The 27,379-nt window shown below is 36.9% G+C and overlaps 1 protein-coding gene across 4 annotated transcripts in view; it reads left to right on the forward strand.

The window, feature by feature from the left end:
* The window catches only part of galnt13.S (polypeptide N-acetylgalactosaminyltransferase 13 S homeolog), a 170,924-nt gene that overhangs the window by 107,994 nt on the left and 35,551 nt on the right, over positions 1-27,379 (forward strand). For all 4 annotated transcript variants that reach the window (XM_041577760.1, XM_041577761.1, XM_041577762.1 and 1 more), the window contains 3 exon segments: positions 1,060-1,240; positions 13,983-14,122; positions 20,864-20,962. In XM_041577760.1, coding sequence (XP_041433694.1) covers positions 1,060-1,240; positions 13,983-14,122; positions 20,864-20,962 — 420 coding nt within the window.

Raw genomic sequence — 27,379 nt, forward strand, 5'->3', positions numbered from 1 at the left:
TATTTCAGTTAATATTGATGGAAGAAAATACTGGACTCTGTCCTTTAGTTGGACTGAAATTAAATTAAGGGATATATTTATAGAACAGATCATGGCATGAGGACATTAAATGTTTTTTTATCCTGTTTATATACATAAGATCTATTTGTCATAAAAACACAAGGAATATAAACTTTGCTAAATATGTACATATATATATATATATATATATATATATATATATATATATATATATATATATATATATATATATATATATATATATAAATTTATATATATATATATAAATTTATATATAAATACCTTTATTCTGAATAGATTATGAGGCTATGAGGCTATTTAGAATGAAATCTAGAGAATGTATTGCTCTATATGTTATTTTCTCCAGTGATGATGATTATTAATATTTTTTAATATTTTGCCCAGTTAAAAATGTAGTACCCAGAGCACTCCTTTACTATTTCTGTCCTTATTTAAAAGTTTCAACTGTCGCATAAATGTTTTTGCAAGTTTTTTTTAATAAATAGAATTCTGGCAAACTTGCAATTTTGTTGGGCAGAAGTTTTAATGATTTTTACCAGTGTTGTTTAGCCTGTAATATAAACATATGTATTAAAAATAATATATTTCTCTTTGGGTAAAATAACACTGCTATAGAAGGTTTATGTCCCCTGTAAGATTAGCTTAAAATGACAAGGTGAATGCTAAATATGGCTAAATATGATTTTCAGCCTTTCATCCTTGCTAAATGAGGCTATGTGTATGCAGGAATGTCAAGTCTAAAATCTTTACTGTAGAAACTGCTGCAGTAAGTAGAAGAATGAAAGCAAGAGAGAAATTAAAGTGTCAATAAAAAAAATATATATATATATATATGGCAAGCAGTAACATTCCCATACAGAGTTAATGTTTAGTGTTTTTCTATATCTTACTATATACAGTAAAAATAAAGAATGGCAGTGACCAAGTTAGACAATTGAGGAAAAACAGTATAGACACGTGCATTACCGAAAAGATTATTGTGTTTTAAAACAATGTGTGTAATTACATATATTTCAGATCTGGCAGTGCGGCGGATCACTTGAAATAGTAACTTGTTCCCATGTTGGCCACGTGTTTCGTAAAGCAACTCCCTACACCTTCCCTGGAGGCACAGGTCACGTGATTAACAAAAACAACAGAAGGCTAGCGGAAGTCTGGATGGATGATTTTAAAGACTTCTTCTATATCATTTCTCCAGGTGAATATCATGTCTTATTCACATTTGCACCTATAATATGGGTGTAAAAGTGTTCCAAAGCAAGTGTCTTTTTCATTAAAAAATCCAGTGTCAACTTATGTTTCGTGCATGCCTAGATTCCTTTACATCAGTCTTCCGTGTGTTTTACCACATGTCTCGAGCGCCACATTTTCTTGTTTACACATTTCCTTGATGCCTTAACATCAGCCACGACACATGGGTCTCCCGTGTGTTTTATGATTACCCCCCTTTCATCCCTAGAAACATTTGGGTAACCCAAGAATAAGCATCAATACTTGTCTAAAATGAAAGCATGGATGGTAATATCTTGTCTCTTTGTTTGTAGTTTGTAGTGGAACCTCCAGTTGCCTTTTTAGTTAATGTTCTTTACAACTCAAAATATATTGAACTGCTTTTCCTACTTATAGCAGATAAACTAGTTCAGCAGCAGAAATCAATAGCTTAATAGAAATCATTCTGCCCATTTTGCAGATAAATATATCCAACTGTATTTTTTCTTTTCAGAACAACAGCTACATATATAATCTGTGATTGAATGGTGGTTCTAGGGCATGATACAGATGGTAATTCTCTAGTCCACCCAGAAAATGGCTTCTGTAAAGTTAAAATAACAATAAAAGCAGAACATTCCTGGCTCAGCTTTCTTCTTTTCAGGTTCCCATTCTTTTCTGCAGGACACAAAATCTTCAGTTTTAGCAGTATGGGGGGGGGGGTCCTTTGTGACACCCAGTGAGCAAAGTGCCATGTGTTTTTCCTACAATTTGTACATAGAATTCCAGTGTGATTGCAGTCACCAAAGGCAGCTTGAACCTGGTGCAGTTGTGGCGGATGCATTAAAATGAGTACAGCTGTGCTCACACTTTGATTCGAATCAGATGCAGTTTTGTTTAGAAAGTCCAGTTGTCACTATTTCTGCCATTCAGCATGCAAGTGATGTGTGCTCCCTATACGTTCAGCAGAACTGTGCTGTAGCATTTGATGCTGCATTCTCTCAGCAGGACTCAGCAGAGCGCAACTATATGAAAGTGCAAAGAGTCCCCTTTGATGCAAGTACCTTTAATAAATGGAATTTTTAGCACAACTCATTGTGGGTAAACAAGTAGAAATTAAGTGTACTAGCAGTCGTAAATTACCCCATATCTGTTTTCATAGTTATTTCATATTGCACTAAAATATAATGGCTGAACACTATCAATTCGATTTCTGAGCAGGTCATTGAGTTTTGGCTTAATACAGTACATTAGTCAGTGCCCAATTATAACAGAATTTACACAAAGCAATAGATTCACTGAATGCACACTCGCTGCTAGTTAATAGCAGAAAAGCAAATAGCCCACATTTAAAAGAATTCCTAACAGAACCATAAATACTGATTGGTTTTACATGTATCGATCGCTTTCCTCCAACTTCAGTTAAATGTCTATTGATTTATGCCAGAAGGACTGAACTACCATAGCTTGATTAATAATCAATATGAATTAAATATCCTCTCTTTCCTGTGACTGCCTGGTGTACAAACTAAAAATTTGTATTTTGCCAACATTTATGGTGCTTTTCAGAACAAAAGGCTATTGAGTGGAAGGAATTCCTTTTTCTTCTTTTTGTAAATCATGGGATAAATATTTCAGCTTTTAAAAAGGTTTCAGTTTTTCTTTTAACATTGCATTTTCTGATATGAACATTTGTGAAACAGACTATATTTTACTTTCTGAAACAATCAAAAATCAACAGCTATAGGTATTAACTACTAATTTCCTGGTTGGGTGCATAACTGCCACTTGCATGGTAGTTCTCCCTAAGGGGCAAATTCGCAACTTCGCCGCTCTTCGCCGCACTTCGCCAGGCGAATTTTCGCCAGCGCTCCGCAAATTCACTAAAATGCGAAGTTGCGCACAGGGGTAGCGTAAGTTTGCGAAGTTGCGCTAGCGTTGTTTTGCTATATAAAGCGAAGTTGCGCTAGCGAAGGCTAATTTGCATACGGCGGCGAAATTCAAATTTCAATGGAGGAACACGTATCTGCACTACAAATGCCTAGAAAACCTTCAAATCAGCCAATAAAATTTTTATTTTGCCCTACACATGTGCCCACTGTCTAGGTAAGTTGCCATGAGTCAGGAAATGTAGGGGGGAGGAAGGGGAGCCCCAAAAATGTTTCCATCTTTTTCAGCCTATCACCCGTCATGTAGAAAACACGCCAGCGTTTTTTGGGACTTAGAAAAATTTTTGACTTTTTTTGAAACAATCCCTATCTACTCTATTGCGCTTCGCCAGGTCTGAGGTGGCAAAGGAAGTCTAGCGTAAAAGGTAGCGTTCGCTACACTGCGCAAGTTAGTGAATTTGCGTAGTTTCGTCGCTAGCGAAAATTCGCCTGGCGTAAGGTTGCGAAGTAACACTAGCGAAACTACGCCAGCGTTCGTTAGTGAATTTGCGCAGTAGCAAAAATGCCTAACGCTAGCGAAAAAACGCTAGCGTTCGGTGCTTCGCGCCTTATTGAATTTGCCCCTTAAGATTCTATACCTATTTAGACTCTTACTATAGATATTTTTAAAAAGGAAATTGACTTATTACAGAGAAAAATCCTAAAGTATATAGCATAACAAATATCACAGGAATTTACCTTTTACAGATCCACAGATGCCACACCAAGGAGGATTAAACGTACCATGCTTATTTAACTATTTTAGGGCTTCACTCTAGCACTCTGACCTGGGTGTTGCCCATATGGTCGATTTTGAAAAGCTTTAATAAGCCCATTATGCATGTCAGGATTATTATGGGCAACTCCTGGGGGTCCCAAAAGGGCCTCTTAACTATTTTCAAATGAATTACCCCTCCCATGGATTTAAACGAAAACTATTCTCCCAAAATGAATACTTAAACATCAGATAGTTTATATCATATTAAGTGGCACACTAAAGAATCTTACCAAACAGGAATATGTATTTAAGTAAATATCGCTCTTTTACATCTTTTGTTCTCTGTGCTGCCTCAGAGATCACCTGACCAGAAATACTGCAGCTCTAACTTTAACAGGAAGAAGTTTGGAAGCAAAAGACAGAGCTTTGTCCATTAATTGGCTCATGTGACCTTTGCCTGACGAAGGGGCCATGGTGCTCCAAAAGCTTGCAATGTGTTTTTATTGTTAGCCAATATAGGTATCACTTCTACAATACTTTTTGTATTTGTTTGTTTTTTTATTTGTTAAAAGAGATGCAAGAAACAATGAATATCTCCATATTATGTAACCAATTAATTGAACAACCTCCTGACTCACAACCTCCTGCATATACATGACTCTCCAGAAAGAGTCACTGAAAAAACGAAAAAAAACTTGTTAGCAGAATGCAAACACATTGCATGTATTTTAGGCAAGGAGAATGAGTGTGGTGATCAGGTGTTGGACTCTGACCTGTTGGAGAACCGAGGTTGGAATCTAGAACCAATCCATTGATGAAAAATACTGTAATTCCCGTGCTTTGTACATGCCTCTATATGAACTAGAAGTTTGTCTACAGACTACCTCATACAGGTTATTACCAGCATCCGTTGCTGGATATTTTGCTATAGTCACAGAAATCCTTCATTTAAGATGACATTTATTTAAGGAACTTTAGGGTTAGGGCTAAGGATGAACTTGTGCTCATACCATTAAAGGGGTGGTTCACCTTGAAGTCACTTTTTAAAATGTTATAGGCTAATTCTAAGCCTGCATAATAGTTTTTTTAATAATTTGCCTTCTTCTACTGACTCTTCCTAGCTTTCAAAAAAGGGTTACTGACGCATCTTAAAACAAAGGCTCTATAAGGGCCCCCATAGCTTTGACGAACGACCAATTTCAATGCAATCCAACCAATCCATCAAATTATCGTGAGGTTCGTGGGAATCAAACGATCTTGCATCTAACAATTATTCATCCGACATTGGTCAGAAAATTGATTGGCCAGGTTAGAAAATTGTCATCGGTCACAGTGAAATCTATTGTCCAATTCTTTGCAGGGCCAAGCAGGCAGCTGCATTCATTTTTCCTGGCTTCAACTAGACAACATCACTTGAAATGGGCTTTTTAGTTGCTGGACAAATCGTACATTTAAACGATCATTTCAAGATAAGCTTGGTGTAAGACTCGCTGGGAGATCTCTCTGTTCCCTTACCTCCCGGTGCGTCTCTTCCCGACTTCTAGTGTGCAGGCGCTGGTCATCGTGGAGCTGGCATGTTGATGCTGGGCGTCATGACGTCATCCTTGGACGCCAAATTTGAATCCTTGGCGCCAAATCCCCTTTAAAAGGCCAGTACACCATTTTTACAATGCCCAGTTCCAGTTCTACTGTTCCTGCTGAACCGTTTATTGTGATTTTGAATTCCTGGTTTTTGACTTCTGCCTGACCCTTGACTATGATTCCTGCCGCCTGCCTTGAACTTTTCGCTTGACATTGACTACACCTTCTTTAAATCCTTGCCGGTACCTTGCTTACGGACTTGTTAGGCACCTCCTTGTCGGCTTCTGCAGCAGAAAGCTCGGGGCCCCAAAAGGGTGACGGTGAACACTGGAACCCACAGGGGTTACCTGCGCATCCACAGGTACTTTTCGCTGAACAAGGTTCCAGATAACGCATGGTCGTTACACTTAGGGGCCGATTCACTAACTTCGAGTGAAGGATTTGAAGTTAAAAATCTTCGTATTTCGAAGTTTTTTTTGGGCTACTTTAACCATCGAATGGGCTACTTCGACCTTCGACTACGACTACGACTTCGAATCGAAGGATTCTAAGTAAAAATCGTACGACTATTCGACCATTCAATAGTCGAAGTACTGTCTCTTTAAAAAAAACTTCGACCCCCTAGTTCACCATCTAAAAGCTACCGAAGTCAATATTAGCCTATGGGGAAGGTCCCCATAGGCTTGGCTAACTTTTTTTGATCGAAGGATATTCCTTCGATCGTTGGATTTAAATCCTTCGAATCGTTCGATCGAAGGAATTATCCTTCGATCGTTCGATCGAACTATCTGCGCTAAATCCTTTGACTTCGATATTCGAAGTATTTTAATTCCTAGTCGAATATCGAGGGTTAATTAACCCTCGATATTCGACCCTTAGTGAATCGGCCCCCTGATCTAACGATAACGAAAAGATCTTTTAAACATCTTTACATCCATGGCCAGCTTTAGTCTACACATGTATTAGAACTGCTTCTTTTTATTAATCATCTTTCTATTCAGGCTCCCTCCTATTCATATTCCAGTCTCTTATTCAAATCAATGTATGGTTACTAGGGTCAATTTGATCCAGAAACCAGTTTGCTGAAATTGCAAACTGGAGAGCTGCTGAATAAAAAGCCAAATAATGCAAAAAAAATAAAAATAAAAAAATTATAAAATTCAATTGGCAAAATGTCTCAGATTATCGCTGTCTACATCATACTAAAAAAGTTGATTTAAAGGTGAATTTTGATTATTTAAAGGCACCATGTACCTTTTTGCATTGCCCAACATAAAGGTCTATCTATAGTTCCTGGGTGCATTTTCCAAGTCTGTTACACTGATCTTTGACTCTGCCTGTCCCTGACTTTGTCCAGTTAAGCCGCCTGTCCTGATCTTTGCCTGTTATCCAACTATTCTCCAGAAGTCTGTTTCTGTACCTTTGGTGTGTTTGACCCAGCCTGTGACTCCGACTACTCTTTCATCTCCTTTCATCTCGCTTCTTGTTTCCTGTTCTACTACCTCACGCTTGGTTCTCTTGCTTGCTCAGAACTCTCTTCTTGAGCATCTCATTAAGACCTGGCGGCATCCGAGTAGCGGAGGGCTAGTCCTGAAGCCAAAGGTGACTGTTATAGGCGGAAGAGTGAACTGTGACTGGGTCCTTGGAGTCTGTTCTGAGTTTGGGATACCCTGCATTACACCAACATCCAGAATCCAGTTCTCTAGTTACACTTGACTCTGTCCTTGATCTCATAAGATTACTAATGAAGGTGAAGTTTCACTAATATCCTCTGCATCTATACTGCTACTTGAGTTCCTATTGTCTGACAAAGATGTCCGGCTTTCATAGAAAGAAAGAAAAATATTAAGTAAAGGGAGAGGCTGAGGACTAAAGCTGGGAATTTGCAGTTGCTTTAGAATAATCCTGATCTTTCACCTATGAAGATATCACGGTGAACATTTTTGCTTCCATAGAAGCGTTCCCTTTAATTTTATAATAATCATGTTAGACACTTGAAAAAGACAGGGACCTGGCATTGGTTATACTTTTCTAGGGATACTTCATTATATTGTGTTTATAATGTATTGTTGCTTTCTTATCTTGAAATTACCTGTGCTAAAATAAATTCCTGACTGGATATTGATTTGTCAGTAAGCAACAACTGCTCATTTATAAAACAATAACTGGTTATTGGCTATCTAGAAAATACTGCATTTAACTCCTGCAAGGCTCGCTGCTGAAAAAATCTTGTGATGACAGTTACATATTTATTTATTGTAATTCAAGAAATATGAATTAATCTTAACTGCCATTTTTTTTTTTAATTGTTTTTAATCTGTGATAGGAGTGAAATTTGCTTTGTGAGAATCTCATCATAGTAGTCCCATCCATTTCTCCTCCTCTGCCCACAGAGCATATTATTCATGTATGGGCAATGATGAAAGCTGAAAGAGATGGCATAATTATTCCTACATTGCTTTGAAGTACTTTTACTGTACGTCACCTTATCTACCATGAGAATATCTCACTCTAAAATGGAATATATTTGGCTGGCTGTAATTTACCATGAATTCAAGAGATTGTTATAGTTATTCTCATTATTATCATAAGTAAATATGTATTACTTTCCCAGATAGATATCTAATCATATACTTCTGCAGCATTGCAAGAAATATAGGCCTGCCCTGAAAAGCCTTTCTGTGTCCTATAAAAGAATGCATACAATTAAGTGCAATCTTTGTGCCTATGGTGACGCCATATGTTGGGAAATAAAGGTTTTAAGTAAATCAAAGATGTTTATGTGGTACAAAATTGCATAGCTGTCCATTTTTTTTGAAAAAAAGTTTTGAATTTGTCCTCTTCAGAAGTCAGTTTTCTTGCAATTCTTATCATATTCAGTGTAGTGGGAAACCTAGTGAGGGGAGAATCATGGCAATCAAAGCACGTATTGACTGAGAAAAGGTTCATCTGAAATATGTGGTTTATAGTAGAAGCTTTTTCTGGTAGTCTGGAGTTGCATGGGAGGAGTGATACAGCATATATATACATCAGCATTCCTAATTGGACCAGGTTCAGGGACTGGTCTAATTGCTATCTCAGGAAGGACTTTTTTCCCTCGCTGAGGCAAATTGGAGAGGCTTCAAATAGTTTTTTTTGCCTTCCTCTAAATTAACTAGCAGTTAGGCGGGTTATATATAGACTTAAAAGGTTAAACTTCATGGACGTGTGGCTTTTTTCAACCAAATTTACTATGTTACCATGCTACTATGTTATTATGTTTAAAATAATGGGGTGTTGTTGTCAGTGAACACCCACCCTAAAAAGAGACTGCAGCATCTAAAACAACCAAGTAGTATAAAGCAAAGAGAGTGTGATGGGGATCTATAAGGATTTTATATATCATTTTTAATATCATCTATACCCATAAAGCTTGGTAAATGATAGGAAAGATAAAATCCCCAGCTGTTGCCCACTATATATGGTCACCTCTCCTATATCTTATTCTTGTACTGTGAGTGGGGACTGGAGTGAAGGTGACAACCCTACTGCTGGCCCAAATCCAAAAGGTTGTGGTGCCATCACCTGCATTCTAATCCCTTTTCTAAAGATTAGTTGAAGATATTAAGGAATCTGTCAAGGATCTTTCCAAAAGAATTGGAAACTAGTAACAAAGAAAGAACAGATATGGGAGCTATTATCCAGAATGCTTGGGGACTGACCTGTTATGGAATAATGAGTGGTTCTGTTTATGACGTGGTTTATGACAACCGTACTCTGTAAGGTCCCAAGTGGACCTCAGAGACACACATACAGTATTTTTACATACAAACCCCTAAAGGATTATTTTTAAATCAAGTTCTCAAAGACTGTCCTTTGCCAGCAGTTTTTTTTACCCGTGAGCCACATTAAAATATAAAATGAGTTGAGGAGCCAAATAAGGGCTGTGATTGGCTCTTTGGTAGCCCCTACGTGGACTGACAGCCTACAGGAGGCTCTGTTTGGCAGTACACCTGGTTTATATGCAACCAAAACTTACCTCCAACTCAGGAATTAAAAAATAAGCACCTGCTTTGAGGCCACTGGGAGCAACATCCAAGGGGTTGGTGAGCAACATGTTGCTCATGAGCCACTGGTTGGGGGTCACTGATTTAGACCACTATAACATTTCAGTTAACCTAGACCCAGTCCTGAAAGATACTATCCTGATCCTCCACCAACCCAAGTTAGCTCTGCCCTTTGCTGGTGTCTGCTATACATGTCTGTCCAGGATGGACATGTGTTGCTGGTCTTCAAATAAGAAACACAAGCTTCAAAGTTATTAGTTATAAAAAACTTAATGGATACCAGTTTAAATAGCATATAAAGTATATAAAGATCAATTGATTGTGATTCTGCTGCTTAAGCAAGCACCAACTAATGTAATTGCTGTTCTGAATGTAAATGTTACTAAATTGAAGGCTTATAAAATTCATTAGATTGTTGGATGAACATGTCAATCTGAAATCAGCACTTTGCACAGCATTGGTTTGATTTGTTGATCTCTGAAGGATGTCATAATGCAGACTGTATAAGTTACATACAGAGTGGTCTAGTTTTATAGAATGGTACAATGGTTCCATCTGCTGGATATTTTATGTAAATCTATTATGTAGGCACATTTAGCTTTTATCATGGCACTACAACATTTTCACTTCAATGTATTTTATCTAGCGATGGGTGAATTTTCATGTTTCGCTGCAAGCAAATGAATTTGCAAAACTGCGGCGACAATTCGTCAGCGAAAGATCTGGCGCGTCAAGAAACAATTGGCACGTGTCAAAATTGGCGTGCGCATAAAAATTGTCGGGCGTAAAAATTATTCAGATGGCATTTAACTTTTATGCATTTCAACCAAATAATCGCGCGTATAAAAATTGTCGCTCATATCAAAATCATTTTGACGGCTATTGACTTCAATGCATTTTGCAAATTTATCACAGTTTCGTGAATTTAGCAGTAAATTCCCAAATTTTTTGGCAAAACGGCAAAGATTCGACCATCCCCTTTTTTAACTTTTGAAATCCAAGCTCCTTTACTTGACGCCAGTAAAGTATCTTATAAGGATGAACTTAAAATCCCAGGTAATATTACAAATATAAATTGCTTCCCTGCAGTGCCAATATGGTGATTACCCAGGCCATAATAGCTTTCCATAGGGCAAGTTGCTGCCACCTTTTCTCTTCTTCCTAGGCAAACCTTGCACCAGGTCACTTTTGATGCATTTTTGCCTCTGAAGAAGAGAGAAAATTACACTTCTGCCATAACTATAACTACTCTGGACCCAGGGACAAGACACAAAAAGCATGTGCGTTGTGTTCAAAGGTGAGGGGTGCTGGGTACATACCTCTCCTCCCTGCCATCATCCTAGTTTTGGGCAATGGAGAGTCAATGAAGTCGGAAGATATGCACATGAACTCTCGGGCATGCAAGGGCAAGGGAGAATATGAACACGTGGTCCAGTGCCGGTCAGGTAAGCGATTGGGGGCCACCCAAAAAGTTTGCACCATTGTTTTTAGCTTTCCTTGTTCTTTAGAAAATGCTTTTAGAGTAAAAGCATAGGCAGATAGGTAGTTAATAAAAAAAAAAAAAGGATGGACATGTGTCTTTTTTCAACCCTATGTTACTATGTTACTATATTACTGATTTGTAAAGTTGCTGCAAACCACATTTTCACCCAAGAGAAAAAATATAAATTGCCATTTTTTGAGTGACGATTTCAATGTAGACTTTAATTTACTTGCTATGTCAAGAGGAAAACTAAAATGTTAATGCTAATCTATGTGCAAGTTTAGACCTGCACAGTGCATGTTGTATATCATATTACAATGCCCTAAAATTCTTTGTCCAAACAGTAATTGTTAACTAGTATGTTTTGCATTCCTTAAATACATATGTGCTGTATATGTAGAGTATGTGTCCATATAAAAGATTTATCACAGCGCAGTGTAAAAGCATGAAGACTGTTCCAGAGCCAGGCAGTCAGATAGGGAGAGAGGACAATTGAGAATGTGACAGGACAGGGCATTTTGCACTTACATTGACTTAAAGTAGATGTACTCTGGCAACACTAAAATGATGAGATATCATGACCCTTATTGAATGATCCTCTTGCATCATTTGGCCAACACGCTCTGGAGGACTTGAAAAAAAGATGCTGTGTTTTTTTTTTTTTGTTTTTTTTGTATGATTGCTGGAATACAGGGTTAATTTACTAACTGGAAGGCAGGGTGCAAAGTGAAAAGAAATGTCACAATCTGCCTTTTTTGGCACTTTGTACCCTGCCTTCCAGTGTAAATGAATTGTTGTCGGCCTCTGTGATTGGAACACAGAGACCTGAAGCTGTCCCTTAAATAAAGTGTTGCCTGTAGTTAGTCATCACCCCCCCCCCCTAACCTGTGCCAAGCAGAGCAATGCTGGGTGGTGATTTCATGGAGCAGAGGTGACATCATAGTTAGGACAGTGATATCAGGGGGTGGGACTATTACACAGCAATAGGCGATTGGCTAATCGTTGTCAGTCGTTGTCAGTCAAAGAAAGTCCTGTCCAGATTTCCTAATTTGGAAAACCAGGCACGCAGTTTTGACTTGGGCAGCCCTTTAAAAAACTGGGCTGCAGGGCCAGGCCAACCGAGCCCCCAAGGCTCACTGATATTCAAAGCTTTATTAAAGCGTTGCTTTTCGGTCCACTTGTCCAAATCAGAGAAAACACTTAGCTACTAGACCAGTTTTTTGGCAGTGTACCAAGTGCATAATTGAAACTAAGCAGGAGGCAGAACCCATAAATACACAGCGTAAGCATGCTAATCAATAGCAAACACGGAAAACTCTCTGGAAATTCTCATTAATCTGTGTACAATGTACCTACCTTTGTGCATAAGCTGGTGCCTGAGAACTTTCCATTCTTTCTATTAAGTTTTTTTATTTTTTTTTAAGCTAGAAGGCTTAATCTATCCTGCTCTAACATGATTAGTAGGATCCCTGTATGATTTTTATGAGAAATTAAGAGGTATGGCAGATTTAATACATCTGCATTATTTTAAAAAATAATAGTAATATCTAAAAAATCAGGCACACACAGAAAAAAACAGGAAATCAGTACAGCTGTATGAAAAGGTAGAGAGCAGTTTCAATATTTATCATGCCTAAAAGATATTAGGTGTTTCAAATGTAACTATTTGCTTGTTAAAATTTTGAATCCTTAATCCTCACTTTATAGGTTTTAATCATTCAAAAGTGTGTTAGGGCCTGGCACTGCTTTGGGCTCTGACACCGCATAAAGAAAAATGGTGTTCAGCTGTTCATGCTCTGACACTAGAATGTCATTTATAAACACTGGGTCTGCTGTCATTGATTACACTCAGGGTCAGACTGGGCCCGCTCCCCTAATCTGGCTAGCACTCGCACTCGCTTTTATACATTTGCTTGGACCCCGGAAGGATTGACCCCGGTGGGTCCCGGTGCTCCAGTCCGACCCTTATTACACTATCTGACACTGCTTGCTAAAAGGGGCCAATTTATTATGCTGTGCAAAACAAAATTTGGCAGAGAAACAATGTAAAATAGTTGCATAAAATAAATGGCCAACTTATGAAGGAGTATGAAAATGCCAGATTTTCCTGTGATAGATGATCAACATATTTTTTCATGGAATTTTCTGTTTACACCGGAAAGAAGTACACAGTGGCATAAATAAGCAGTTTTATAAAATGATTTGTTGATATGTGGTGTAATTTTTTTACTCACAATGAGAAATACTCCCCTATGTGTGTCATTTAGTCTTAATAACTAAAAGCTTCCCATAATTAATTAAGGTTTGGAGTAGTAGTGGGGGAGGACTCAGCCTAAAGACCACTTATGGTGAGAATTAGGAAGAATAGCCATTTGCTTTATAAGGTACTGAAAAAACTGAATGCCCAGCTTGAAGGTCAGTGAGGGTGATATGTGCAGCGAATACTGAAATGCTGTTCTTGAAAAAATTAATGACTGATACATAGTGAAAGGCGAATTTGGGGCATTTTGCTTCGCCGAAAAATTTGCGAATTTCCCGTGAACTTCCTTTTTTTCACGCCGGCATCCGTTTTTGACACTGGCGTCCGTTTTTTGATGCTGGCGTCCATTTTTTTGTCGCTGGCATTCGTTTTTTCGCCAGCGACGAATCGCGGGAATTTACCGCGAATTACATTTTTCAGGGGACCAGGAAAAACAACCATTTTGGGATCATCATGGCAAAATGTTAATATAAAATCAGAGAAAACATGCAATGCATTCTAAATTGGTAGTAAAATTGAGGTGTCACTGTATATGTACTGTATTTCATGAACTAAAAGGCTCTCTGACCAAAGGTTGGACCAATGGGAACCTGAATTGTGAGAACCTTTGGTATTTGCAGATAGATTACTAAGTAAAGTACTGTAACAAAAACAAATGTGGTTCATGGCTCAATATGGAACATAATTTAATTCATGTGTGTCTTCACTTTTTTAGGTGTCGTCAAGGTGGATTACGGGGACGTATCAGAGAGGAAAGCCCTCAGAGAGAATTTGAAGTGTAATCCATTTTCTTGGTACTTGGAAACTGTATATCCAGATTCCCAGATTCCTAGGCGATATTTTTCCCTTGGTGAGGTATGATTCCTATACCTTTATTTTCTATGCTATGGAATTTGTTATGGTCATTGCTGTGTCACCCAACTTGTCATCATTTTTCTCCACTTTGCTTGCGAGAAACAAAGTAGTCGTGTTAAATCCTCAGGAATGCATCGATTCCTTAATTTTTGGATCCAGCCATATAGTGAATTCTCCACAAATGAAAAACTGAATCCAAACCCTAATTTACTTATTCAAATTTGAATTAAATAAAAAAATGGCATCACCTGTAAACAAAATAATATGTTACATTTAGAAGTCGCATGACTTACTTTCTGCTAAACTGAATGGCTAATAGCCACAGCTAATAGTCTTAGGTAGTTAAAGGGTCCCTAAGACTAACTGAAAACACGTCCAACTGCAGCCCATTTTTCTCTATAAGAATTGATTAAAAAAATTTAAAGGGCATCTATTTTCAAAAAAAACATTCCCCTTCTAGAGGTACAGGCTAATAGAGTCCACACTACAACTGGGGGAACATATTTTTGAATTTTAAATCCTCCCCAAGCGCTTCTAGGGCATATAGCCATGTTGGGACACTAAGCAAAGGGTCACAGCTCTCAATCATTATGCACATGCCCATGGCATCACATGCGCGTGACTTGTGGCCTTTAATTACCATTAAAAAACAATTCACCAATGAAAATTCTACTAACCAAAAACTTATAGATGCAAAAGAATTCACAGATTACCTGCACCATGTCAGGTATCACTCTAAAGCATTCCCCTGATTTCTGACAATTATCCACAATTTGCAAGTAAAAAAATCACATCCACTGATGTCAGTCCACTGAAGTGACCAACCCAGAAAAATCCCCCCGCATTGCACACTCAAAAAGCTTGGTATATATATATATGGTGATTATTATGTCATTTTGGCTTTATTATGGTAATGAACACTGGAATCAGACATGGAGATAAACTTCCAACTCCAGTTGCAGGAACAGTTGGAATCAGATTTACACGGATCATCAGGGATTTTCATTATGCAGCAGCCATGGGCCCTGGAAAGCTGGGAACAGTTTTACTAAGCAATAATGAACATATATTCCCCCTATAACTTGAACACCAGCTACCAAAACAGTCACAACCAAGGCGGGGGAAGGGAGTGGTTTGTATACCGGTAACCTAATTATCTGCTTCACAAGGACCATAACTTCAGCTTCTTTGTTTGCCCTGTTTAGCTCACAGGATATCCAGGATATTTGTGTTAATTAAAACAATAAAGCAAAAAGTATATTCAGCACATGCCCGATTTGTTGTGTTCTTGTTAAACAAGCGTATACTGCCCCTTTAAAATATGCCTTCTCATACAGAGCAGGGTGTGGTATAATGTTCTGTTCTTTCATTCTAAACCGCATTGTAGCATTTTATTTCAGCAGGAAAATAGCTCATGTCACTATAACCAAATTAATTTCATATTAAGCAGGAAAGTACATTTTCCCCAGTGTGGATACATCATCTGGCTGGGTTGTTCATTTGAGAAAAGCCAATGATTACATTTAGAATTTAAAATTCCATCTGAATTTGTTTCCTGAGCACGGGTTTGGTCATGTATTGATAGCTAAAGCTAAAGGAATTATCTTCTGGCCTATCTGCAGATCTTACATCATGTTTATAGGAATAGTTATTTCAGTTTGTGCCAGCACAATTATTACAGGAGCTTTCATACCCCTGGTGTGTAATTAAATTGTATGTTTTTCTTATGTAGACTTCCCATTCTTGCCTGTTATTTATCTTCACAACTTGAGGGATTGAGGAGAAGCACCCTTAGTGCTACTGAGCAATTGATAACTGTTAGACTTATGTACAGTTTTTTTTGGCATTTTTATAAAATGGACACATTTATCAAAGGCTGAAGAAACAGCTGTAAAAATTCTTCATAACACCTTTAAAAGTGAAATGGAATTTCCTAGAGAACTTGTGCAATATCATTTCACTACTCTTTCACCAATATCTTGTCTATAGGTAAGCATGACACAGTATGTAAGAGAACTTGGTGAACTGAAAAGGCAGATACTCATAATTATTAGTGATGGGCGAATCTATTCGCCAGGTGCGAATTTGCTGCGAATTCCATTAAGTGATCCATTATCCAGTAACCCGTTATCCATAAAGCTCTGAATTATGCAAATGCCATCTCCCATAGACTCCATTTTATCCAAATAATCCAAATTTTTAAAAATGATTAATTACCCTTTTCTCTGTAATAATAAAACAGTACCTTGTACTTGATCCCAATTAAGATATAATGACTCTTTATTGGAAGTTAAGCCAGCCTATTGGGTTTATTTAATATTTACATGATTTTCTAGTAGACTTAAGGTATGATCCATTATCTGGAATATCCCAGGTCTCGAGCATTCTGGATAATAGGTCCCATACCTGTTTATGTAATGTATAGTTAATAAAGTATCCTTATTGTAAAATATTAGGATATTTAAATTCACTGAGGCATTCCATAACCATATGGAAGGGTCTTTTTATGCACGTAATGGAACTTCAAGCCGATTTCTAATATGCTCATATTTTTGTCATGTGACACAAACTCCATCAGTCATCACCAGTTATAACTGGTGACATCATTTCACAGGTTATCCAAGATATTTGTGTATGCAAATATTAAATATATTGACCAATGAAATACTATATCTTATAAAAATGTCCTGATATATTTTGCTTAGTAAAAGGTTCTATATTTTCTATTTGAGTGGTTTCTGAGATATTAGCAGTTTTAGATAGTATAGTATAGAACCTGAGTAAGTTTACATTAATTCATTTTAAACTGTGGACATGAAAAAATCATTTTGTGGATGTTTTTATCAGTGTCTGCCCTCCACAGCAACTCACAACCCCTTAAATAAATTGACTTAATATTGAAAATATCATAGTACAGTCACTGTTGGTAATTGGTAAGATAGGAGACATAAAAAGCCACTTGTAATTCTTTATGCCAATTTTACACCTGCGCCGCTGTTTGAGGTGGAGGTTAGCAGAAATTGGTACCAGTTGAAAAAATCACCAATTCTGCTGCTTTAGTAATGGAGTACTCCCTCTCCAAATATTCAGAAATCTGTAGTTAAAAAATCTTTGCGCTCTATTATTTTTTAACTACAGATGTATTTCTTTATTGACTTACTGGTAAATGCTCTCTGCTGAATTGTTGATCTGGGTTACTAGCCCTATGCAAACATTTCAACTTTTAGTAAGTTTTTCTGGTGATCATGTAGCATCTGGCTAGCCTGTCAGAGAGACAATGACTGCTTAGTCAAGGATAAGACTGCAGCTGAGCCAACAATACCTTCAGTCAATCTAGGTGAAGTAAAGCAAAATTAAAATAGATATGCATTGAGTTTATTAAGCTTACTCAGCTTAATGTTTCCATTAGACACATTCACATAAATAATAATGAATGTATAGTTGTTCTTTATGCATGTAAGTTACATCATTCTTATAAAAAAGTAATACTATAAGTACTCTTCTTACCATAAATTGGCCAGACAAAGCCTACAAGTTTTTAACTGTTTTAATAAAACACAGTCCCTAAAACTAGCGCTGATTCGCAGGATTATGTTTATTTATAACCCATCTTGAGTTAGAAAAGGTAAAACGATCAACTAGTACAAAGTACAAAAACTAATTTTTAATGTTATTTCTGAATATTAAAGAGACTTTTACTGAACACAGCTTCCTGACTGTTTCACTCTTTAGTGACTGTTTTAATGTACTTTACATATTTAATTCACTCTTGCTTGATTTAATCTGAATTACCTATGGTCTGAGTATGACATGTCAATGAGTCAATGTTTTTTCCAGGTTATATGTAGGGATGGGGGGAATAAATTTGCCAGACATGAATTTGTGGTGTCAATTCACTGCTGAAAAATCTGCCGCACCAAAAAAAATCTTGTCTAAATTGGGGCACAGGTAAAAATTGTTGCGCGTCAAAAATATTCGGACTCCCATTGACTTTAATGCATTTGAACCAAATAGTCGCGTATATTAAAATTGACGCACGTCACAATTATTTGACTTCAAATTACCAATTGACTTCAATACATTTTTCAAATTTTTCGTTGTTTTGTCGTTTTTGGCACAGATTTGCCCATCACTAGTTATTTATAAAATATCTGAAATATGAAACTAAATTAAGGGGTACTGTCATATATGAGTAAAGTGCTCTCTCTCTTATAGCTGATATGCAAAAGAAATTTTTTGTTCTTCAAAACAGGGGCCCAGATACCTAATTAACATTGGTATGTCATCCATGTTCTTCCAAATGTCCCCTGCAACTCCACCTACTTTGCATCATTGAGGGAGCAAATAATGCAGAGCCCTGTACTTAACATATTCCTAAGGAATAAGTAATGGACTCCCCAAGTCATGTGCTCTGCAATTTGGGCCATATGGGGACCTGGATCTAACCAGGGTAGTCTGCATGCTTATTAGAGGATCCTAGAGGACTGAGGAAATACATTACATTGGAGTATTGGGGAATCATGTGATAAAACTTGAGTGAGAGGTTTCCAATAGTAAATTTGTGTACTCACCACAAAAGGGAAGAGGCCCAGGTGCACCGCCCTAAGCCTCAGCATGGGGAGTGGATAAACAGAAAATACTTTGCAGCAGGCACTCAAAAGAAGGCTTCCACCAGGCTGTTGAAGCAATGTAAAAGAGTTTATTGTGTCCACAGCCTTATGCGTTTCTTGTTACAAACACTTAGTCATAGTCATATATTGGGGAATCATAGTCTAGTAACTTATGTTTGAGCAATACGATTTCATTTCCTTTAACTGAAAAATAAACCCTACTGCATGCCATTACTTCTGCAATAACTCAATTTGTAATGTGATTTTTTAGCATGGTTGGTGCCATCCACATTCAGTAGAGCTCAGGATTTCATCAGTTCATTTGTTTTTGCCGAAAGGGTTTGAGAGATGCCAGTGGAACATGGTTGACTTTTACACCTCTGTTTCTAGATGACTATAATTATTGGTGACATTGTGTGTTTAAAACTGATGATGTATGTCACAAGTGTCAAAAGCAGGGACATAAAGTGTCTAAATGCATTCCTGTCAGACATGCTAAGATTTAGAAGCTAATGGAAAAGGGCTTACAGTTAGATCAAACATCTCTGAAGAAATCAATTTGCTACAGATGCTCATTTAAGTTCGTATATTATTTGCAAAATTTCCAAATCATTCAATGGATAGGACTGGATGCCCTGAGCTAGCACCCTGCCTTGGTCCCATAGAAAGTGGCTTGTGTCTCCTGTCTCACTGTCTCTGTCTTCCTGTTTATAGTAGCTGGCTTCATAAAGCATTGGTTTTGGGTGCAATTGGTTTTGGGTGAGTAGGATATAGTGTTTTAAACTGTTTCTTTAGCAACCCATTTTGGAAATACTTCCTGTCTTTAAGTCTTTGTAGAAATGAGCTGCATTCTGGAGAAATTTGTAGACAGCTCAAGTCAGAGCGCAATTCATTCTCGCTGAGAGAGAAATTCCCTTTTTTGAAAAACCATTTTGTAATTCTGAATTGGAATTCTAAAGAGGAACACTGCACCTGATTAGAACCTAAGGCAAGTCCTGTACAACTCCAGTGCTATAAAAACATGTTTACGATGCATATCATTATCATTATGATAATTTAATGTAGGGTCAAGGTTTAATTTAATGCTTGGGACATCGTGCCAATTTATGCTGGGTTCCCTTTCCCATTTATTGCTGGAGTTATTGTGCTAATTTATGTTGGGTTCACTGTATCATTTAATGCTGGAGCCATTGCACCAATTTTAGGCTGTGCTCATTTTGCCAATTTGAGGCTGGGTCCACCATAATATATAATGCTGGGGTCAATGTTTGTTTCGTACAAATATATATATAGTGAGTTAGGTTTGATGGCAAAGTGTGGTGCAACATAGATGTGGTCTTCACAAGTATGTGTCCTTTACACTAATATTTGAGCTGTAGGTGGCCATAGACACACCAATAATATCGTACAAAATATTTGTTGTTTGGCGGGAGACCAGCCAACCAATATCGGCAGGAGACTTGGATCGACTGGCCATAAAATTTTGATTGGGCACCTTTGAAGGCACCTGTTAGTGCTGAATCGTCAGATACAGGTAGAATTCTATTGTTTCTACCTGTATAGCTAACAACTCAGCTCTAACAGTTGGTATTGAAAATTAACAATTTTTCCTGTGACCATTGATCATAATTGTAACGTCTATTGCCACCTTTAAACAGGGAAAGCATCAACAAATATTTTCTTAATAAGTGTTCTTGGTTATAAAGAATTAGTGAACTTCCTGGCTTTTCAGACCACTCCTAAACATGTAGGAATTGGCAGTTTATAAATGAATAAAGATATGGATTTGGCTTAAATGCTTATGGACACGGAGTAAACAATTGGATGTCCCGTTCTAGGAAATGGTTGTTTTGACAGAAAAACGACAGTTTCACTTAAAAAACAGCAGATTCAGAAACAAAACAGCAAGCACTTTGCTCCAGGCCACTTTTTTTTTTTTTTAGCAAAGCCAGGACTTTTACACATGACAAAACAAAGGTTTCCAAGAAGCAAGTGAAGATTTTGACAGGATTTTCTTATCTTTATTGTGATTTCACAAAATCTTCTATATGAATTTGTTGTGATGGAAGGTAAAATAAAATGAAGAAACAGAACCCAAAATGCACACATTTTAACAATTGTTTTGTTTTAGATACGCAATGTAGAAACAAACCAATGCCTGGATAACATGGGTCGTAAAGAAAACGAAAAAGTGGGAATTTTCAACTGTCATGGCATGGGAGGAAATCAGGTAATATGTTGTTCTTTTCTTTTTCTTTATTTCAAGCCGTGAGTGAATATAGGATCGGATTTGTGGCGAGGCACAATTTAAGGGGCAGCATGCCGCCCAGCCGCATCTTAATGTATTGGGAATGCACAGTTCCCCTCGCAATGGCGCAATGGCGCAATGGCGCATGCACGCGGACAGTGGGCGCTAGGACCCTGAGGCCCCGGGAACCTCTGAGTGGAAATCTGGCCCTGAGTGAATAATTATTGCAATAAGTACTGCAATGGCCCATTAGGCATGCCTTTAATTCACTTTCATTATTTCATTTTTAACAGCAGCCGGAAAAAAAAGGTTGACAAAAAATTTCACATAATAATTATTTGTGGAACTGTGACGCACTGCAGAAATCTCAGCAGTCTTGAAATATAGTCATTTAAATCTTTATGACACAAAGTGCATGTTCTGAATTGCATTCAACAGCAGGTAGCCAGCTATTACTTAAATAGGATTAACAGGCTTTCTGCGTTAATATCCACAAGTAGCTTCTCCGCTAATCTCACCGCCATAGCCAACAGGAGGGATTTAGGCTCTGCCCTTCTGTGCCATGACTACCAAGTACAGCTTTTAAATTGCTCCATCTATCTTAGAAATCTACAGAAAAGACATGCTGCTCATCTTGCTTTTCATACTTTCATATAATGTGCTTTACAAAGATTGCAGTATTAGGAATGTGAACTCTAATTCAATGTTTTCAAGAGATATTGGGATATATTTAGATGAAATCCATTTTCTCAATTGTCTCCTGTTTGCATTTTTGGGGAATTATTTCTTTGGGTTCTGTGGACCGTGTAAGATGACCACATACAGCGTATGTTGTAAAGACAAAGGAATAGTTCTAGTCCTGAATATAATGTTTGCTTAAATGGTAAGGGTAGATGATACATTGATCATTATATGTGACTTTACAGCTCTACATCTACATTTTTCAGCTATGGAGATTCAAAGGGGTGTTTCACAGTTAAGTTAACTTATAGTATTTTATACAATGTCCTATTACCTGCAGCTTTTCAGTTGTTTTTTTTTTTCATTTTTTTAAATAGTTTTTGCATTATTAGCCTTCCTCTTCTGACCCTTAAAATTTTCAAATGGGGGTATAAACTCCAGCAGCCAAAACCCATTGCTCTTTGTGGCCATAATTTTACTGCTATTGTTACTTTGTATTACTTATCTTTCCATACAGGCCCTCTTCTTTTCATATTTCTGTCTCTTGTTCAAATTACTGCCTGGTTGTTAGGGTAAGTTGGACTTTAGCAACCAGATAGCTGCTGAAATACCAAGCTGGAGAGATTCTGAACAAAAAGCTAAATTAATGAAAAACCATAAAAAAAATAAAAAATTGTAATGTGTCTCAGAATATCAATGTCTACATCAAAGGTAAACTATTCTTATAAACCGGAGTCATATTGGCTCTGTAGTAAATCTACTGAAGATCTCAGGACATAGTATCCTTAGGGCACTGTAGCCGTGTAGCCAGAGATTCCATGTATGCAATACCACCCTAAGATGCCAAGTAGAACTATATTGTAGACATTTTAGTTAGTAAGGATGGTAAGTGGAAGCATACTGTATGTAAGAGGTGAAGTACCCAAATTAGCTATTTATATATGAAACCCTGTGTGCTGGATAGTAGCACTTATTACTACTAGTACATACAGATTATTACAATCTATCAACACACATTGGTTAAGAGACAATGAAAAAACCTTGTAAATCTCCTAAATTGTAATCATGCCATGTAGTCCCAGCAAGTAGAATCCTTTCATTTATACAGTACTATCACGTGTCACACAACCCTCAACATCATTTACAACAAATATATATATATATATATATATATATATATATATATATATATATATATAATTATAATTCATGGTATGGAGGGGTCAGTGTGTGTATGTTTGGATGCTGGGTTTCATTAGGAGGGGTTGAACTTAATGGACTTTGTGTTTTTTCAACCCAATGTAACTATGTAACTATGTAACTTCTTTATGCTACATTTGTTTGCGGAGGTCTGTAAGATCTTACACTTGGGGGCACATTTACTTAGTTCGAGTGAAGGAATAGAATAAAAAAAACTTTGAATTTCGAAGAATTTTTTTGGCTACTTCGACCATCGAATTGGCTACTTCGACCTTCGACTACGACTTCGAATCGTTCGATCGATGGATTAAAATCCTTGGAATCGTTCGATTCGAAGGATTTAATTGTTCGATCAAATGATTTTTCCTTCTATCGTTCGATCAAACGAATTGCGGTAAATTTTACTTCGACAATCGAATATCGAGGGTTAATTAACCCTCGTTATTCGACCCTAAGTAAAGGTGCCCCTTGATGTTCTTAACCATCATGCTACTGAATGACAACTGATAAAATATCAGTTAATATTATCTTCTGAAGCAAGTGTGACATGGTGGTGGAACACACACACTGTCAATTCATATATAAAGAGGAATTGGCGAACTTTAGCCGTTTCATTTTGCCAAAAATTTGCCACCGGCAAAATGTCGCTGGCGCCCATTAAAGTCTATGGGCATCAAAAAAAATTTTGACACGCGTCAAATTTTTTTCGTTGCGCGTCAAATTTTTTTGACGCATGATGCCGTACAAGTCTATGGGCGTCATTTCCACGGCGAAACAAGGCAAAAAAATTCACCAATCCCTTAGGATGCTGTTGAGGTCCTAGAAACATTTATCATTTTTATGCATATATATTATATGCAATATTTTTTAAGTGCTTTTTAACTGTTAATCTTTTACATGAACTGCATTGGTTGAACTCATTATATTAAAGTCTAAAGATTAGTGTTTTCCATTCACTGTTGAATTCATAATGAGAGCATTGTGCTCTTTCTACAGACCAATTCACAAGGAAGCTAGTGCGGGCTTAAAACTCAATAAGAATTACATTAAAATAAAGTCCACATGTAAATAGTTTTAAAATAGCACTGACTACAAAATACAGTGCAGTCGAGCTACAATTAAAGATGTATCGGATGCAATTAAAGCAAATGCAGCACTGTGCACTGCAACGATGCTGGAATTTTGGATATAAAAACATGGCAATTCGCATCCTACATTGCACTTTAAATATTATGGTCATACAAAAGCCCAGCATATATGTTTTATATGTCTTTCGTCTCCCCAAAGAAAATACTCTTTTCACTTAGTTAGGACTGATGCCTCGACGGGCGCAACAGCGTATGCATAACTTCTACAAACCATGTAACTAAAACTGTCTCTTTTTACTAAATACAGACATTTTCCTTTCAATCTGTTTTTTCCTTAAAGGAAAACTATACCCCCCAAACAATGTAGGTCTCTATTAAAAGATACTGAGTAAAACAGCTCATGTGTAAAACCCTGCTTCATGTAAATGAACCATTATCATAATAATATACTTTTTTAGTAGTATGTGCCATTGGGTAATCATAAATAGAAAATTTCCATTTTAAAAAATAAGGGCCGCCCCCTGAGATCGTAAGATTCACTGTGCACACATACAAACCACATGTAAGGTCACATGAGCCAATTAACAGACAGAGTTCTGCCTTTTGCTTCCTCACTTCTTCCTGTTACAGTTAGGGGCACATTTACTAAGGGTCGAATATCGAGGGTTAATTAACCCTCGATATTCGACCATCGAAGTAAAATCGTTCGACTTCGAATATCGAAGTCGAACGATTTAGCGCTAATACTTCGATCGAACGATCGAACGATTAAATCCTTCGAATCGAACGATTCGAAGGATTTTAATTCATCGATCGAACGAATATCCTTCGATCCAAAAAACATAGGCAAGCCTATGGGGACCTTCCCCATAGGCTAACATTGAGTTCGGTAGCTTTTAGCTGCCGAACTAGGGGGTCGAAGTTTTTCTTAAAGAGACAGTACTTCGATTATCGAACGATCGAATAGTCGAACGATTTTTAGTTCGAATCGTTCGATTCGAAGTCGAAGTCGTAGTCGAAGGTCGAACTAGCCCATTCGATGGTCGAAGTAGCCAAAAAAACACTTCGAAATTTGAAGTTTTTTTTATTCGAATCCTTCACTCGAGCTTTGTAAATGTGCCCCTTAGTGTTGTAGTATTTCTGGTCAGGTGATCTCTGAGGCAGCACAGATAGAGTCACGAAATGGTGGTTCAAGGCAAGAGATGTAAAAGGGCAATATTTATGTAAATATATATTCCAGTTTGGTAAGATTCTTTAATATGTCATTCAATTTGATATAAACTATCTGTTGCTTAAGTATTCATTTTGGGGGTATAGTTTTCCTTTAAGGCTATATAATGGGAGCGCTGGGGTAATTTGTTTTGTTATATATATATATATATATATATATATATATATATATATATATATACACACAATACCTCCAAAAGAAGTCAATCTCAGGGTTTATAGATGAATAAAATTGGTCTTTATTTACAGGCATACTTACTAACTTTGTCGTGAGTGCTGTTAGCCCCGTGGAATGGTATATATATATACTGTACATATATATATATATATATATATATATATATATATATATATATATATATATATATATATATATATATATATATGTTCAGAATATAGCTAGGTTCAGTTCTTGGTGATGTTACTGTACATGTGTCCTCTTCTTGTGACCTTAGAAAGAAAAGTTACAAGTATTCAACAGGGTCTAATTAAAAGGATGCATATTGTAAATGCATCCTTTTATTGCTTTAATCAAGGTAAAATCTATAATTTTGCTGCTGAAACAATGAAAATCATTGAAGTTGAAAAACAGCATCACCAGCTTCTTCTTATCTTTAAGGACACAAGAAGGCTTTATACAGAGTTCAGTTAAACAGAGATAAGTATCTCAATAATTTCTCTCATTCTAGTGGAAGGGAATACACATAAAAAGAAAACCAAAATCAATTTGCAGGACCTTCTTATATAAAGCAGGCAACACACCTTTTAATGTTCTATGTAAATCTATATGTCTTTTGGTTAACAGTTAAAAAAAAATATATATCCCCCCTCATCAGCAAATGAGAACATTTTTTGTTTGCACACAGTTAAATCTGGCTTCAAGGAAGCAATGTTCTTCCTGGTTTGAACATTACAGAGCCAACATTAATGTCAGATATTTTAAATTGTGTGACATAACTCTCACAATTAAAAGAGTAGAAGATGAATACAAATGAGACTGCCCCCTGATGAGCTAAAAGTAATACTTCTGTCAGTTGTATCTTACAGGAAGGCTTGACAACATAATACTCTACAAGAACAAGGAAAATCTGTTTAATCACATCGGCTTTGCCCGACTGTGTAAGTTAAAACTACAGCATTTGAACTGATGTGCTCTTTTTTTCTTGAAGATCAAACACTTTGAATTTTGTCTCTGAAAATCAGTTGACTTTGGGAGCCAGCTTTTGATCCAGAGGGAAGAAAAATCATGAACTAAAGTTAATCAAATGATTATTTAGCCCAACAGATGAGACAAATTTGAAGTCTGTTTTATCTGAAGAAATAGCAATACTAATAGATGCATAGGATGGACCAAGTTTGGTTGATTCTGAAGCCAACTGATTTCAGTCCTTCTTTCATTTATCTCTTTTATTCCAATACATTTCCTTTTGGTATAACTGGTAATGTTCACCTTTGTAACAACCTGTTTTGCTAACAATAAGAAAAGAACACAGGAAATATTATTCCGTATATACAGTAACTCATCTCTTTTGGATTTCATTAATGCTTGCATATCCCAGAGTAGTCCATGGATGAGGGATGTACACCTGCCATGAAAAAGGGACTCTTTGCTCCCACCATTTCTCCAAAGTAGGCGCCTAAGGCGGAAGACTTCTCAATTGAGAATTATTCTTATCCAGTCATCTCACTGTCATCTAACATACTGGCATAGCTATGCAATTGCTGTTTGCCACTATTACATTATAATTAAACTTTAAAAGGTTGGATATAGTGCTGTGAAGGTTTTCAGAGCTACAAGTCCTTTAGTAACAACCATTTGGAACCAAGATTATGGAGTAAAATATAGTGTAAACAGGTCAGTGGGGAGTCTTATTGGAGCATATTCTCAAATCATTTGGGCTGTTAGCTTGAAACAAAGTGCCATGTTGCTTTAAGAATCCATCTATTTGGTCTATAGCTCTTTAAATTCTTTAATCCATATACATATGTTGGAGAAAGCTGTGCATTGTAGAACAACAACATTGTATACTGTATATCCTTTGTACAAATGTTCTTTATTCCTTTATAAAGAGCTTGTATCAGTCAGTTCAATGCTGGGGCCTCATAGAGACACAATGACCACAAATGACACCTGCAATCAAATTTAGTCTACAGCCAGTACTATTTGTTCTTGTCCTACCAAAAAGAAAACACACCCCAA

The sequence above is a fragment of the Xenopus laevis genome, chromosome 9_10S (genome assembly GCF_017654675.1).
Source record: "Xenopus laevis strain J_2021 chromosome 9_10S, Xenopus_laevis_v10.1, whole genome shotgun sequence".
NCBI classification, from domain to species: domain Eukaryota; kingdom Metazoa; phylum Chordata; class Amphibia; order Anura; family Pipidae; genus Xenopus; species Xenopus laevis.